General features: G+C 45.3%; 1 protein-coding gene across 1 annotated transcript in view; it reads left to right on the top strand.

Moving 5' to 3' along the window:
• RXFP2 (relaxin family peptide receptor 2) overlaps positions 1 to 15,843 on the top strand; it is a 512,938-nt gene that overhangs the window by 409,954 nt on the left and 87,141 nt on the right. Inside the window, exon 5 of the mRNA XM_073613352.1 lies at positions 6,839 to 6,910. Coding sequence (XP_073469453.1) covers positions 6,839 to 6,910 — 72 coding nt within the window. The remainder of the gene's footprint in view (positions 1 to 6,838; positions 6,911 to 15,843) is intronic.

The raw sequence follows: 15,843 nt of genomic DNA, 5'->3' as shown, positions 1-15,843 counted from the left end.
GTGCCTGTGAAGACATTAAAGGGGTAGGAAAAGAGACTGTTCATGGGAAATTATCACTTTTCACTGAAGATATCCTACATGCCCAGCAATATCATTGCCATTGCATTGCGGGTCTTAAATGATGTTGCCTCCTTTTCTAGCCTTAACGTGATTGTAAAGTCTTGTTTTAAAAAAATAAATAGCAAACTTATTATACTTACCTGCTCTGTGCAGTTGGTTTTGCACAGGGCAGCCTGGATCCTCCTCTCCTTGGGTCCCTCTTTGGTGCTCCTGGCCCTTCCCTCCTGTTGAGTGCCTGACACACACAGAAGGCTTTTTATCTTAATACATAGAATGCATTAAGATAAAAAACATTTTCCTTTACTTTCCTTTAATCTTTAACTCCTTAAAGATTAACCAAACCAAGTCTCAAGCTATGGATGTCTAATTGACTCCCTCTACCTTGTCTATGCTGCAGTCTTCCTTCTCCTTTACATGGACCACGAAGCTTCCCTATCTGGGAGTTCATTTAATGCTCTGATATGATACACTGTACCAGGTGAACTATCCCTCCTTCCCTAATCCCTTATCCTCCTTCTGCACTCTTGGTCCCAGTTTCAAATGTCCTGGCTGGGATAATTGAATGCCATTTATATTTATTTCTTGTCAAAATTGTTATATTACTTCGTACTTAGTTCTGCCTATCTCAGTGTTGCTTACGGTCTTGCGGATTATTAAAAGTATTTTTGTTCATTTGGGATAATACCAGAACTAGAATTATTGGTTTACCTTCTATAGACACCAACATAGTGGGGTGTTGGGGGTCCCCCTCCTCCTCCATTATTATTGGGAAGCACAGTTGGCCCTGCTTACTCGCCTTTATTCACTCACCACCGAAACACCAATATGGGTTCTGCTGGATGGGATAGACTGTGGTAATATAGCCTCTTCATCCTTACTCTGGCTCCTACCTCCTCAATGTCACTCTCTTTGGCGCTTTCTTTATCTCATTCTTTTTAAGTGTGGAATTCTATCAAGTACTCTGGTGGTCTTATCTCCCACTACCTCCCACTTTTGAATTTATCCACTGTAGCTTGTGTCTTGAGACTCCGGCTTGGTTCCAGTGGTGGACACAAAAAGGTTTTACAGATGTCTATTCCCTACTAGATTCTAAAGGTGTCAACTCTTTTGCTTATTTCCAAGATAAATATGAGGCGCCATCATGGGAATATTTCCATTACATTCAACTCAGACATTTTACTCATTTACTCTTCGCGCATAAACCTGCCTCCTTAACACCTACCCGGTTCGAGAGAAAATACCATGCAGAGCCACACTCTTCAGGTCTCATCTCTCTTCTGTATTCCTCTCTTAACTCTTCTGCCTCTATACGAAAGACAGCCTACATGGCAAATTTGGAGCGGGAATTGGGAGTATCTATTTCGGAAGAGAATTGGAAATTACATCTGGTCAGCTATGGCTACTTGATCACGGAATGTGATTACACTTGAAAATTCCTGCAAAGTTGTTATGAGCTAGTATCTCGCGATGTTTCGTATTTCCATATTTGTTCCTGGACACCCTCCTCCCTGTTTTCGACTCTGTGGGCAGGAGGGAATGATTGCCCATATATGGTGGACCTGTCTGAGGCCTCATAGACTATGAATTTGGGTGTACACCTTGATTGATGTCCATGAGAAGGACCCAGTTGAGGCCCTACATAAATCTATACAGACGATGCATACAAAACAAGCAAAACAAATCACTTTTCTCCTTATTGCCACTAAAAAAACTATTGCTTATTCCTGGAAATCGCCCGTACTGAGTTTCCAGGAAGTCAGAACCTGCCTAAATGGCTTCACAGTCGTACTGAAAGATAAATACAATAAATTACTGAAAGTCTGCTTTCCATGGATAGACTACTATGAACCAGATCAGAGGGCATTACAACTGTGACACTTCTTTTCCTTTCTCTCTCCTCAGTTGTAGAATTGAGTCATTAGGCCGGTGCAGAATTTCAAGGTACTCCCCCCCCCCCCAATTCTTTCTTCTCTTCCATCCTACCTTCCCCTTCTCCCCCCCCCCCTCGCTTTTCTTTCCATTCCCTCTACCCTTTTTTTCTGTTCTCTCTTGTTTTTTCCTTGAGTTTTTGTTTTTTGTCATTTTATTTTGGACTTGTGGTTCTGAGCTTTTCATGGCCTTCTTTTGGATGGTGCTGAATCTGGATCGCTCCCGGATTTGACCTGCCGTCTTTTAGATGTGACTCCTCTGCCTATGGACTCTGAATTATTGAAGTTTGTTTTTGTGTTTATTTGGTACCGGTATAGGGGTGTTACAACCCCTCCTACTGCACTTTGTGCAATTTCGTTATGTTTTTATACTTGATTCTTGTAAAATTAATAATTTTCAATAAAATTTATTGGAACAGAAAGAAATTAGCAGGTCATTGGACTAACACTGTGACCCAAAGTACAACTTAGGAACCCTACATTTATTGTTCTCAATATAGGAGAGATGTAAACTAAGGGAGAGGCTTATTAAGGCGATAAGGTAGCAAAGGACGCTGCAATAAAAAGTAGATATGGTTAATTTAAGTAGGGGCATAGGTAATTTCATTAACAGCTTCCCGACCGCCTCACGCAGATATACTGTGGCAGTAGGGCACGTACAGGCAGATTAACGTACCTGTACGCTGCCCTTTAAGAGGCAGCCCACCGGGAGCTCAGTGAGCGTGATAGCGGGTCCCGCGATCGTCTCACAGTGAGGAAGAACGGAGAAATGCTGATGTAAACAAGCATTTCCCCGTTCTGCTAATGACACTGACACTGATCACAGCTCCCTGTGATCGGGAGTGGTGATCAGTGTCGTGTCACACACAGCCCCTCCCCCCCACAGTTAGAATCACTCCCTAGAACACACTTAACCCCTACAGCGCCACCTAGTGGTTAACCCCTTCACTGCCAGTCACATTTACACAGTAATCAATGCATTTTTAATTGCACTGATCGCTGTATAAATGTGATGTGAGGTCCCAAAAGTGTCTGATCTGTCCGCCATAATGTCGCAGTCACAATAAAAATCGCTGATCGCCGCCATTACTAGTAAAAAAAAAATAATTAATAAAAATGCCATAAAACTATCCATTATTTTGTAGAAGCTATAACTTTTGCACTAACCAATCAATAAATGCTTATTGCGATTTTTTTTACCAAAAATATGTAGAAGAATACATATAGGCCTAAACTGAGGAAAAAAAATGTTTTTTTATATATTTTTTGGGGATATTTATTATAGCAAAAAGTAAAAAATATACTTTTTTTTTTTTAATTGTCGCTCTTTTTTTGTTTATAGCGCAAAAGATAAAAACCACAGAGGTGATCAAATACCACCAAAAAAAACTCTAATTGTGGGGAAAAAAGGACGTAAATTTTGTTTGGGAGCCACGTCGCACGACCGCGCAATTGTCAGTTAAAGTGATGCAGTGCCGAATCGCAAAAAGTGGTCTGGTCTTTGGCCAGCCAAATGGTCCGGGGCTTAAGTGGTTAAGGAATGTGCTTTTCCAAAACACTCGCTGCACTGTATAAAAACTCAAATCCCCATACAACACTTTCCCCCTGTTGACAATTGTTATAATAGACAAACATCTTTAAAAGCACTGACACTACAAGAAGCACCTCTGCAGAAACACAGTCAGCATTGTGCAGACACCACCAGAAACACAACTACGCAAACAGAGTCATTACCGCACTGACACCACCAGCAACACATCTACAGAAGTGCAATCAGTACTACACTGACACAGCTAGAAACATATCTGTAGACACATCTAGTACCACACTGACACCACGAGAAACATGTCCACAGTGGCCCAGTCCAATCAGTACCCCAGAAACAGTAGCTATAACACACCTGCAGAAACATAATGAGTACTGCGCTGACACCACCATGCTGGGAGAGGGTACTCATCTGTGAGGTGAGAAGAATTCCTACCTGTTAGATTAACAGTTTATCTGTTTTAAAGGTAGCTCTGAGACCAGCAGCTCTACTGTGTGTGGCACTATGGATCTTCAGAATTCTCCGTTACAGATTCTTATCAGTTTGAGATCTATAAGGGACCCACCTGTAGCAGATTTAACCAGCCTGTAACCAATCTAAATTCAGCCAGAGTCAGAGTGATGCTTAAGCATGGAATTTAGTTGTCACATACCTTGCAGCAGCTGAGCTGATGAGAGAGCTTCCTTTATTTCTCCTGCCCAATGCCCCCTGAAGGTAATGACAGGGTGCAGCAGGACAAAGAGTGGCATGGTCCTGACACTGGGTGGTCAAACAACAGTCTAGAGCCTAATGGGATGCTATGGATGCTCAAACTGTAAATGGTGCAGAACACTGGCACACAGGTGGAGCACAAGGATTTGCAGATGCACATAGTAAAGAAATAGTTAAGAGGAGCTAAAGTCATCAATCAACAACCTTGTAGCAGAGATACCAAATCAGAAGGCAGGAGCAGGGTCAGAGCCCAGACTGGAGTTAGCAGAAGTGCCAAAACAGCAGAGGACAAAGTCAAGACAAGAGCCAAAGTCAACAATAGGGGATCAATATATTATATATCAAGATAAAGCAGCTTCAGTAGACAAGATGGGTCAAAGTTCCAGTGGCGTCGGGAGGGGGGGGTGGGGGCTGACCGGGGCTATAGTCCCGAGTGGGCCCCCAAAAAGCCCTGGGTCTCGGCATTCATAATGAGAATTATTAGCCCTGAGTCGGGTTTACACAGAGATCTGGGATCCATCTCCCTCTTACCCAGCGCGGCCAAGTGACATACATACAAAGTCCCACCTCCTGGACCTGGCTCCTATGATGGACGTCAGTGACGGGACGTGTGACAACCATCATAGGAGGCGGGAGTGACACTGCGGCCGGGCCGGGTGGGAGATCCCCGCTCTCGTTCTGTGTAAGCTGGTGGGCGGCTCTCCTATCCTGGCTGGTGGCTGTTGTCACTCTGGCTGACCTCATGCATGGGCACACAGCATTGTCCCAGACAGTACACACACAGGTAAGTGTGCCTGCCTAGTGCCTTCTACAGAGATCTCCTATGGGCTCTCTTATCAATGTTGTAAAGAAGAAAATTACAGGTTTTTTTTTATGTTTGGACAAGACTATTTGGACATGTTATCTTTCAACAACCAATGTGGTCCATCTTGAATTTGCAATGGTGATCAATGGATAAGTGCACTAGTGCACGAGTGCACCTTCGCAATAACAGTACATGGAGAAGTGGAGAAGTATGCAACTGGTGGCTTGTAATGAAGTGCGCAGTATAGTAGTGGTGGTTAGTGGATGAGTGAATGGTACAGTGGTGGACAGTGGGCAGTACAGTAGGGGTCAATGGAAAAGTGTATGATATCATGGTGGTCAGTGGATGAGTGCACAGTACAGTGGCAGTTACTGGAGAAGTGCACAGTTAAGCGGTGGTCAGTGGAGAGTGTGGGGTACAATAATTTTATTTTAAAATGTGGGAGAAGTTATCAAATTTACTTTCGGGCTGAAGCCCCTGGTCCTTTTTGCAACTAGCAACACCCCTGGGTCAAACACAGGATAGCAGGATGTGGGTTTAGTCACTAGTCACAGAAGATGACTACCACTCAACAATTCTCCTTAGTTGTATTGTGCTTAAATAGGGATCTGGGTGCTAAAAGCCAGAGTCTGACATGCTTGCTAATTCATGCTAACATGCATGTGAATTAGCACGTGCATAAAACCACAAGCTGCACTATGCGCATTAGCAGATATTGGGGCATGATCATGCGCTCAATCTTACTGACATCAGGACAGGGAAAAGGAGAAATCTTCATATATACTGGTCAAAGAAGGAAACCTGCTGATGCTGATTGGCTGGAATCCTGTGACTGAGCTTCATATCACTATTTTGGATATGTCAGGAAATTCTCCAGGACTCTGGGAGGTTGCATACAGCACCCAGGAGGCCAAGAGAGAACCCTGAAATATCCAGTGATACCCAGTTCCATATCCAGTTTCTTGGGTGACCTGACATCCTTGTTATAATATAAGGACTATGTGAGGTCCCAATCCTAGAAATGCATATATCTGCTCTAGTTAACATTTATGTGTTAAGATAGCATTGGGTGGTTCACTGTTTTGTCATAAAGCAAATCTATCATGAGAGAAACATTTAGAGTGCCACCAATGACCACTTCTTTCAAAATAAGGCTCTCATAAACTATACTGTTGAAATGGTTGCTTTATCAACATTATACACAAAGTATTTCTTCACTATAACCAATGTTAAAAGCTTCAATAAACATTAGTTTTTTACAGAAAGCTGTAAAAAAAAGTAATTACAGCAATCAACTAAATTCTGTTTTTCATTCCCTTTTAGGTTCTATCTAGACCATCATGCTTATGCAGTAACACGTGTTATGCACATTGGTGCAATGCAATGCCATTCATTGACTGCATCAGAGTTGCATGTACAATTTTTGATCCATTGTGGTGCATGCATTGGGCAGCCTTTATAAATGAATGGGCTGCCGTAATGCACATTAATGCATGAACCTAAGCATGCAGTGGATCAGGCTGTGGCTGGAAGTTATTACTGGAAGAAAAAGGTTACATCACCTCCACTTTTTCTTTCCTTCACCGCCGAAATAATACCTATGCTTCCCATTCATTTTATTCTTTTCTCAAACAGCATTTTCACTACTAGGAAGATATTAAAAAATCATATTGAGAGAATAAATGGCAAAAAGGTTATATGTTCATTTTGCAGCTTTTCTCTGTACTGTTATATTTATTTTTTTACAATCTACTGCAAAAAATCTTCTTGTGGAACTTTTGCTTTTAGATCACTAAAAGGAAACAGGATACATAGACTGCCAGATAATGCTTTCTTGGAGTACAAAGATTTAGCAAAACTGTGAGTATACAGCAAATTACATTGTAAGAATGAATAAAATAAATGAATGAATGAAATGTGCACATTCTGATGTATATCTTGAAATAATGGAGGAGATCTACTGAAACTGGTGCACACAGAATCTGGTGCAGCTGTGCATAGTAACCAACCAGCTTCTAAGTTTTATTGTCAAAGCTTATTTGAACAAGCTGAAGTTAGAAGCTGATTGTTATGCCCCGTACACACGGTCGGACTTTGTTCGGACATTCCGACAACAAAACCCTAGGATTTTTTCCGACGGATGTTGGCTCAAACTTGTCTTGCATACACACGGTCACACAAAGTTGTCGGAAAATCCGATCGTTCTATACGCGGTGACGTAAAACACGTACGTCGGGACTATAAACGGGGCAGTGGCAATAGCTTTCATCTCTTTATTTATTCTGAGCATGCCTGGCACTTTGTCCGTCGGATTTGTGTACACACGATAGGAATTTCCGACAACGGATTTTGTTGTCGGAAAATTTTATCTCCTGCTCTCCAACTTTGTGTGTCGGAAAATCCAATGGAAAATGTCCGATGGAGCCCACACACGGTCGGAATTTCTGACAACACGCTCCGATCGGACATTTTCCATCGGAAAATCCGACCGTGTGTATGGGGCATAACAGTTCACAGCTGCACCAGATTCTTGTGCACCAGTTTTAGTAAATACCCACCATTGATTGAAAGGTAATTCGTTTTGAATGACCATACCCTTTAAAGCTAAAAACAGCTATGAACATGCTATTCCCCTAATGGCAGAGCACCATATTTAATTGCTAAGTTTGGTGCTTAAAGCGTACCTAAACCCCAAAACAAAAATGTAATTGCAGCTTTTCATCCTTAATGGGAATGCTCTAAATGTTTAGCTGTTCAGACATTCCTTTGAAAGCTGAACCTTTAGCCCATTTGGCAGGAGTCAAACATTGTATATAGTAGCAGGATTTTTACAGCTACTATAAATGATGACTTCCTATCTGTCAATGGCTGCTTTTGTGTCCTATCTGTCAAATGTTTTACCTCTACTATATATGACAGCTTCCTATCAGTGGTCATCAGGATTTTTTTAGCTTTTGTCAGGTTGTCAGACATTGTTCGTTGTGACTGACATGGATCTGCATCACTGGATGGTGTGATTGATGATGGAAGTACAGTACATGGTGGGGATTTTTTATCTTTGTCATCGATTGTGTGTTTTTATTGTTTACTTTTTTTGTGAATGACTGGTGGTATTGTATACCTTACTCGTTCACATATGGGGAAGCCTGTGTCTGTGTGCCCCCTTATTGTTAAAGATGGCTTTAAGATTCTGATAAGCTCCTCGTTCACAGACCCAGGGTTGTGCGGAAAAAGTCTTTGTCCTCATTATTATCCCCCCTGGCAAGTTACCTCCCCCTTTCCTGGCCTGCCAGGCTGCATGCTTAGATAACTGTAATTATAGATTTTTTGGGGGGACCCCACTTTTTTTTCTTGTGTGGGGTTCGCCCTCATAATTTTAGGGGCTCCATGCCATCTTTCTTTTTTGCATGGAGGGGTCCTCCTTGACATCCATACCAGGCCCTCAACCCCTTGACGCCGGCCTAACACAAATATGTGGCTCCACTGTACTTTTGCTGCGGGGTTGCATATTTGCGTATCTCCCTTTGTGCTGGGAGCGCATCACACAGCGTGCTCATAGCACTGAGTCCAGGGTCTCACCGAGAGCCCTGGGCCCCATGCTAATGATCGGGACTCGGAACTCCTGATTCCGGGTCACCTGATCGCTGTGGTAGCCTGATTAGCTACCACAGTGGTCGTTTAAGTGTCCATCTAATAGTTTTTTGAAATTATCGATGCTCCCCGCTGAAACCACTGCTTGTGGAAGAGAATTCCATATCCTTACCGCTCTTACCATAAAGAACCCTTTACGCAGTTTAAGGTTAATTTTAGTGAATGGCCGCGTGTCTTTATTAAATTCCCTTGCGTGAAAAAGTTTTCTCCCTTTTATGGGGTCACCAGTACGGTAGTTGTACATTAAAATCATATACTCTCTCAAGCGTCTCTTCTCCAGAGAGAATAAGTTCAATGCTTGCAGTCTTTTCCCATAGCTGAGATCCTCTAGTCCCTTTATTAGCTTGGTTGCCCTTCTCTGGACCTTCTCCAGTTCCAGCACATTCCTCCTGAGGACTGGTGCCCAGAACTGGACAGCATACTTTAGGTGCAGCCGGACCAGAGTCTTGTAGAGTGGGAGAATTATTGTTTTATCCTCTGAGTTAATCCCCCCCCTTTTAATGCATGCCAATATTCTGTTGGCCTTGCTTGCAGCAGCCTGGCATTGCATGGCATTGCTGAGCCTGTCATCTACTAGGACCCCCAGGTCCTTTTCTATCCTAGATTCCCCCAGAGGTTCTTCCCCTAGTGAGTAGATTGCATTCATTATTTTGGCACCCAAATGCATTATTTTACATTTTTCTACATTGAACCTCATTTGCCATGTAGTTGCCCACCCCATTAATTTGTTTAGATCTTCTTGCAAGGTTTCTACATCCTGCGTAGAAGTTATTGCCCTACTTAGCTTAGTATCATCCGCAAATACTGAGATTGAGCTGTTTATCCCATCCTCCAGATCATTTATGTACAAATTAAATAGGATTGGTCCCAGGACAGAACCCTGGGGGACCCCACTTTCCACACCAGACCATTCCAAGTACTCCCCATCTATCACCACCCTCTGGACTTGCCCCCATAGCCAGTTTTCAATCCATGTACTCACCCTTTGGTCTATGCCGACAGACCTTAATTTGTGCAGTAAACATTTATGGGGAACTGTATTTAACTGTAAGGTTAATGCCGCGTACACACGGTCGGACTTTCCGGCATATCCGACCGTGTGTAGGCTCCGGCAGACTTTTCCGGCGGACTTTTTCCCAAAAGCCCGCCAGACCTAGATTTGAAACAAGTTTTAAATCTTTCCGTTGGACTTTTCTGGCGGAAAGTCCGCTCGTCTGTGTGCTGGTCCGACGGAAAGCCCACTCGTGTGTATGCTGGTCCAACGGACCAGATACGACGCGAGGGCAGGGTATTGCATTTCGCGCTCGCTGCAATAGGAAAAACAAATTTCTTTCTCGAACATCACGGGACACAGAGCCACAGTAATTACTGATGGGTTATATAGGTATCACTGGTGATTGGACACTGGCACACCCTATCAGGAAGTTCAACCCCCTATATAATCCTTCCCCCTTGCAGGGATACCTCAGTTTTTACGCCAGTGTCTTAGGTGATGGACGTGTAAAGATGTCCTGTGCTGAGCTCCAAAGGGACTATCCTAAGATCCTATACTGGGGCAAGCCAGGCGAACCGGATCCATTCAAAGTGTCTTTTCATGGCCGAATTGAATGGTACCCGGGCCTCGTGTCCGAAGAAACGAGGTTTTACCCGTAATGCTTCTCTTTTTAGAGAGCTGGACCCCGCAGATCAGAAAATGGCTTTAAACTTCCTAATTTCTGGCGAGGTGCTTTACGGTCCCAGAACTGTTGGATCCCCCTACTGATGGGGGCCCCAGTCTCTGACGGTTTTTTCAAACGGAGCCCACCGTGAGAGGTGAAGATTGGGTCTGTGTAAACAGCACCCTGCGGCTGGATAAGGTAAGAGGAGATTCCACAGAATTTTTGAGTTCTAGTGGCTTTTCTCCTTTAAGGTAAATGCATGCTATGTCTATTGTGACCACCGGGGGCTGCCAAGAGCACAAACCTACACATGCTGACTCTGTCTCAGGTGTTGTAATCGCTGTTTATGTCCCAGCGTCTCAAGAAGGCTGCAAGCAGGTAAGGTGGAAAGGGGGATTTCTCATGTTTGAATGTTCCCCCCCAGGCTAGAGCGGGGCCACAGGGGTCTAGAAAGTGGTTATACCACCCGGGCTCTGCGGCCTAATGGCCACAATCTCTCAAGATAGCCGTTCAGGCAGATCTTGTTACCAGCCTCCCTCCCTCCCCCCCCATCCCCAGCCTTTCTCCGGAAGCATGACAGGAGAGTCGGCAGCGCGGGAAGCGCTCGTTTTTTTCAAAACTCGAGGGAGGGGGCGGTAGAGGAGGGGGCGGGATGTCAGCACAGAGTGCTTAGACTCCCACTCAGGCCAGCTGCAGGCTATTAAAGACACAGAGCTGACGGTCGCATGTAAGGTGGGACATAGGCATTCTCCTAGGCAGCATTTACTGAAGTAACACCAGACTGAGCATTGGGTAGCAAGGCTTTTAGCCAGACTACATCGCTCAGCGGGCAGTGTTCATTTGTATACCTCACACCTTGTTGCTTTGCACTATGAGTAGAAGAGGTTCAAGCACCCCAGGAACCAGAGACACTAGGGGATCTCGTTCAGGTTCTGAGGGCCCCCTGTCGGCAGCATCCTCCCCCCATAAAGATGGGCCAGGGACGGCTAGCCAGGGAGAGCCATCGGGGTCAGGGGCTACACCTGCTTCTGGCACTTCAGCCCCTGTATATATTACACAAGAGGTTTTTTCCTCAACCATTAATGGTCTAGAGGAAAGATTAATGGCCGTGATTACGTCTTCACTCAGTGGAAGAAAACGCACTAGGCTTTCCTCTGTTCCCCAAGACCCTCAGACAGAGGAGCTCTGGGATAAAGGAGATGAATCCCTTTCAGAGGATCGGGATGGGATGGATGATTCCTCTTCGGAGGATTCAGGTGGAGAGGGACCCTCTGCGACTTCCCAAGAGGAGAAAGTCTTAGTGCAGATCCTCACTGGATTGGTCCGCTCCACATTTAAGTTGCCCATACCTGAAACTGCTAAAGAATCCTCTTCTGCTTTGGGGTCACTGAAACCTTTCCAAACAGCACATGCTTTTCCTGTTCATACTTTACTTGAAAAGCTTATTTATTCTGAGTGGGATCACCCAGACAAACGTTTTTTTCCGCCGAGAAAGTTTTCAACACTTTATCCGATGGAAGAAAAGTTTATTAAAATGTGGGGAATACCGGCTATTGATGCCGCCATTTCCTCCGTAAATAATAGCCTGACTTGTCCTGTAGACAATGCTCAGATGCTCAGGGATCCTGTAGATAAAAGGATGGAATCCCTACTGAAGGATGTTTTCTCCTTAGCAGGATCAGTGGCCCAACCTGCAGTAGCAGCGATTGGAGTCTGTCAATACTTAAGAGACCATGTTAAGCAGGTCATCAAAGTATTACCTGAACAGCAGGCCCAGGGGTTTGCTAACCTTCCAGCGGCCTTATGCTTTGTGGTTGACGCCATTAGAGATTCTATCGTGCAAACCTCCCATCTTTCACTGGGGTTGGTGCATATACGTAGAATCCTATGGTTGAAAAATTGGTCAGCCGAAGCACCATGTAAGAAGCTACTGGCTGGGTTTCCATTTCGTGGTGCAAGGTTGTTTGGAGAGGACTTGGATAACTATATCAAGAGAATCTCTTGTGGGAAAAGCACTCTCTTACCTGTCAAGAAGAAGAGTAAGCGTCCCTCTTTCAAACGGACTCTTTCCCCTGCGCCGGGGGCTTCAGCCTCCAGGCAGTCTCGACGGCCGCCTCCATCGGGGTCCAGAGACAAGAGTCAACCCCAGGGACAAAAGAAGTCCTGGGGAAAGAAGCCTACTAGGCAAAACATTAAGACCTCTGCATGAGGGGGTGCCCCCGCTCACTCGAGTGGGGGGGAAGACTGTGACAGTTCTCAGAGCTCTGGCAGGAGGACTTCCAGGACAGATGGGTAATCTCCACGGTAACCTTAGGGTACAAGCTGGAGTTTCAGGAATTCCCCTCTCCTCGGTTCCTCAGATCAAATGTTCCCAGAGACCCAGAGAAGAAGCAGTCGCTCCTTCTAGCGTTAGAGCGACTTTTGTCGCAGGAGGTCATTATGATAGTTCCCGCAAAGGACCAGGGATTGGGCTTCTATTCCAACCTTTTTACGGTCCAAAGGCCAAATGGTGATGTCAGGCCCATACTGGACTTAAGGGATCTGAACCGATTCCTAAGGATTCAATCCTTCCGCATGGAATCAATTCGAACAGTAGTTCCCACCCTGCAGGGAGGAGAATTTCTGGCATCAATAGACATCAGAGATGCATATCTGCATGTGCCCATTTTTCCTGCTCATCAGAAGTTTCTGCGCTTCGAGGTAGGAGGGCGCCATTTCCAGTTTGTGGCTCTGCCTTTCGGGATAGCCACTGCACCTCGAGTGTTCACAAAGATCTTGGCTCCTCCTCTGGCCAGATTAAGGGCTCAGGGTATAGCTGTCATAGCATACCTAGACGACCTGCTCTTGATAGACCGGTCGGTAGCCTCTTTGAAGGGAAACTTGAGGAGCACGGTCAGGTATCTAGAACACCTGGGTTGGATCCTCAACTTAGAAAAGTCTTTCCTAAAACCAGTAAGAAGACTGGAGTATTTAGGTCTGATTATAGATACAAGCCAGGAGAAAATATTTCTACCCCAGGCAAAGATCACTGCTTTGAGAGAGCTGATTCTGACAGTAAGGACCAAGAAGGGTCCCTCAGTCCGCCTTTGTATGAGGCTACTAGGGAAGATGGTGTCTTCATTCGAAGCAGTTCCCTATGCTCAGTTTCACTCAAGAATGCTGCAACACAGTATTCTGTCGACCTGGAACAAGAAGGTTCAGGCATTAGACTTTCCAATGCACCTGTCGCATGCGGTGAGTCAGAGCCTCAATTGGTGGCTCATACCTGAAAACCTGCAGAAGGGGAAATCCTTTCTACCGGTTACCTGGACGGTGGTAACAACAGATGCCAGTCTGTCAGGTTGGGGAGCAGTTCTGGAACAGGCTGCGGTCCAAGGGGTATGGTCCAAGACAGAGAGGACCTTACCCATCAACATTCTGGAGATCCGGGCGATACATCTAGCTCTAAAAGCCTGGACTATCAGGCTACAGGGTTGTCCGGTCAGGGTCCAGTCCGACAATGCCACAGCAGTGGCTTATGTCAATCATCAGGGAGGCACCCGGAGCCGAGCTGCTCAAAAAGAGGTGAACCAGATCTTAGTCTGGGCAGAGATGCATGTGCCATGCATATCGGCAGTTTTCATCCCGGGAATAGAAAATTGGCAGGCGGACTATCTAAGTCGCCAGCAGTTACTTCCAGGGGAATGGTCTCTGCATCCCGACGTCTTTTGGGCCATATGCCAAAGATGGGGGGTTCCAGATGTAGATCTCTTTGCATCCCGATTCAACAAAAAGATAGACAGATTTGTAGCAAGGACAAAAGATCCTCTTGCATGCGGGACGGATGCGTTGGTGATTCCGTGGCATTGGTTCTCACTGATTTACGCATTCCCGCCTATTCTGCTACTACCACGACTCCTTCGCAGGATCAGGCAGGAAAGGAAGTCGGTACTTCTGGTGGCCCCCGCTTGGCCCAGAAGGACTTGGTATGCAGAAATAGTAAGGATGACGGTGGGTTCCCCGTGGACCCTACCGGTACGCCCAGACCTGTTATCTCAAGGTCCAGTGTTCCATCCTGCCTTACAAACGCTAAATTTGACGGTTTGGCTATTGAGACCCACGTTCTGAAGAGTCGTGGGCTCTCAGGTCCTGTCATATCTACCTTGATTAATGCAAGGAAGCCAGCTTCCAGGATGATTTATCATAGACTCTGGAAGGCTTATATAACCTGGTGTGAATCCAGAGGTTGGCATCCCAGGAAATATGTCATAGGTAGAATCCTTGATTTTCTACAGATGGGATTAGAGATGAAGCTGGCCTTGAGTACCATCAAGGGCCAGGTTTCTGCTTTATCAGTATTATTTCAGCGGCCACTTGCTTCGCATTCTTTGGTCCGAAACTTTATGCAGGGGGTGAAGTGTCTTAATCCTCCGGTTAAAGCGCCCCTAAACCCCTGGGACTTGAATTTGGTCCTGGCTGTGTTACAGAAACAGCCTTTTGAACCAATAAGTCAGATTCCTTTGGTCTTGTTGACAAGGAAATTAATTTTTCTGGTGGCCATCTCTTCTGCTAGAAGAGTATCAGAATTAGCAGCTCTTTCCTGTAAGGAGCCTTATTTGATTATACACAAGGATAGAGTGGTACTACGCCCTCATCCTAGTTTTTTACCGAAGGTGGTTTCTGATTTTCATTTAAACCAAGACATTGTTCTACCTTCCTTTTTTCCAGATCCCTGTTCTCCGGAAGAGAGATCTCTACATTCATTGGATGTAGTAAGAGCAGTTAAGGCCTATCTAGGGGCAACTACTCAGATCCGCAAGACGGATGTTTTGTTTGTGCTGCCAGAGGGTCCCAATAGAGGACAGGCAGCGTCAAAAGCTACCATTTCTAAATGGATTCGACAGTTGATCATTCAAGCTTACGGTTTGAAACAGAAGATTCCTCCGTTTCAGATCAGGGCACATTCCACAAGGGCTATTGGTGCTTCTTGGGCAGTGCATCACCGGGCCTCTATGGCTCAAATCTGCAAGGCCGCAACCTGGTCTTCAGTTCATACATTCACCAGATTCTATCAGGTGGATGTGAGAAGGCATGAGGATATCGCCTTTGGGCGTAGTGTGCTGCAGGCAGCGGTACAGGGTCCTCAGGTCTGATTGCACCCTACTTGGTCGTGGTTCCCCCCCCTCAGGTAGCATTGCTCTGGGACATCCCATCAGTAATTACTGTGGCTCTGTGTCCCGTGATGTTCGAGAAAGAAAATAGGATTTTTTAAAACAGCTTACCTGTAAAATCCTTTTCTTTCGAAGGACATCACGGGACACAGAGGTCCCGCCCATCTTCTAATACACTATATTGCTTGGCTACAAAACTGAGGTATCCCTGCAAGGGGGAGGGATTATATAGGGGGTTGAACTTCCTGATAGGGTGTGCCAGTGTCCAATCACCAGTGATACCTATATAACCCATCAGTAATTACTGTGGCTCTGTGTCCCGTGATGTCCTTCG

Source organism: Aquarana catesbeiana, linkage group LG02, assembly GCF_042186555.1.
Source record: "Aquarana catesbeiana isolate 2022-GZ linkage group LG02, ASM4218655v1, whole genome shotgun sequence".
Taxonomy (NCBI): Eukaryota; Metazoa; Chordata; class Amphibia; order Anura; family Ranidae; genus Aquarana; species Aquarana catesbeiana.
This window is presented reverse-complemented; position numbering and strand designations above follow the sequence as displayed.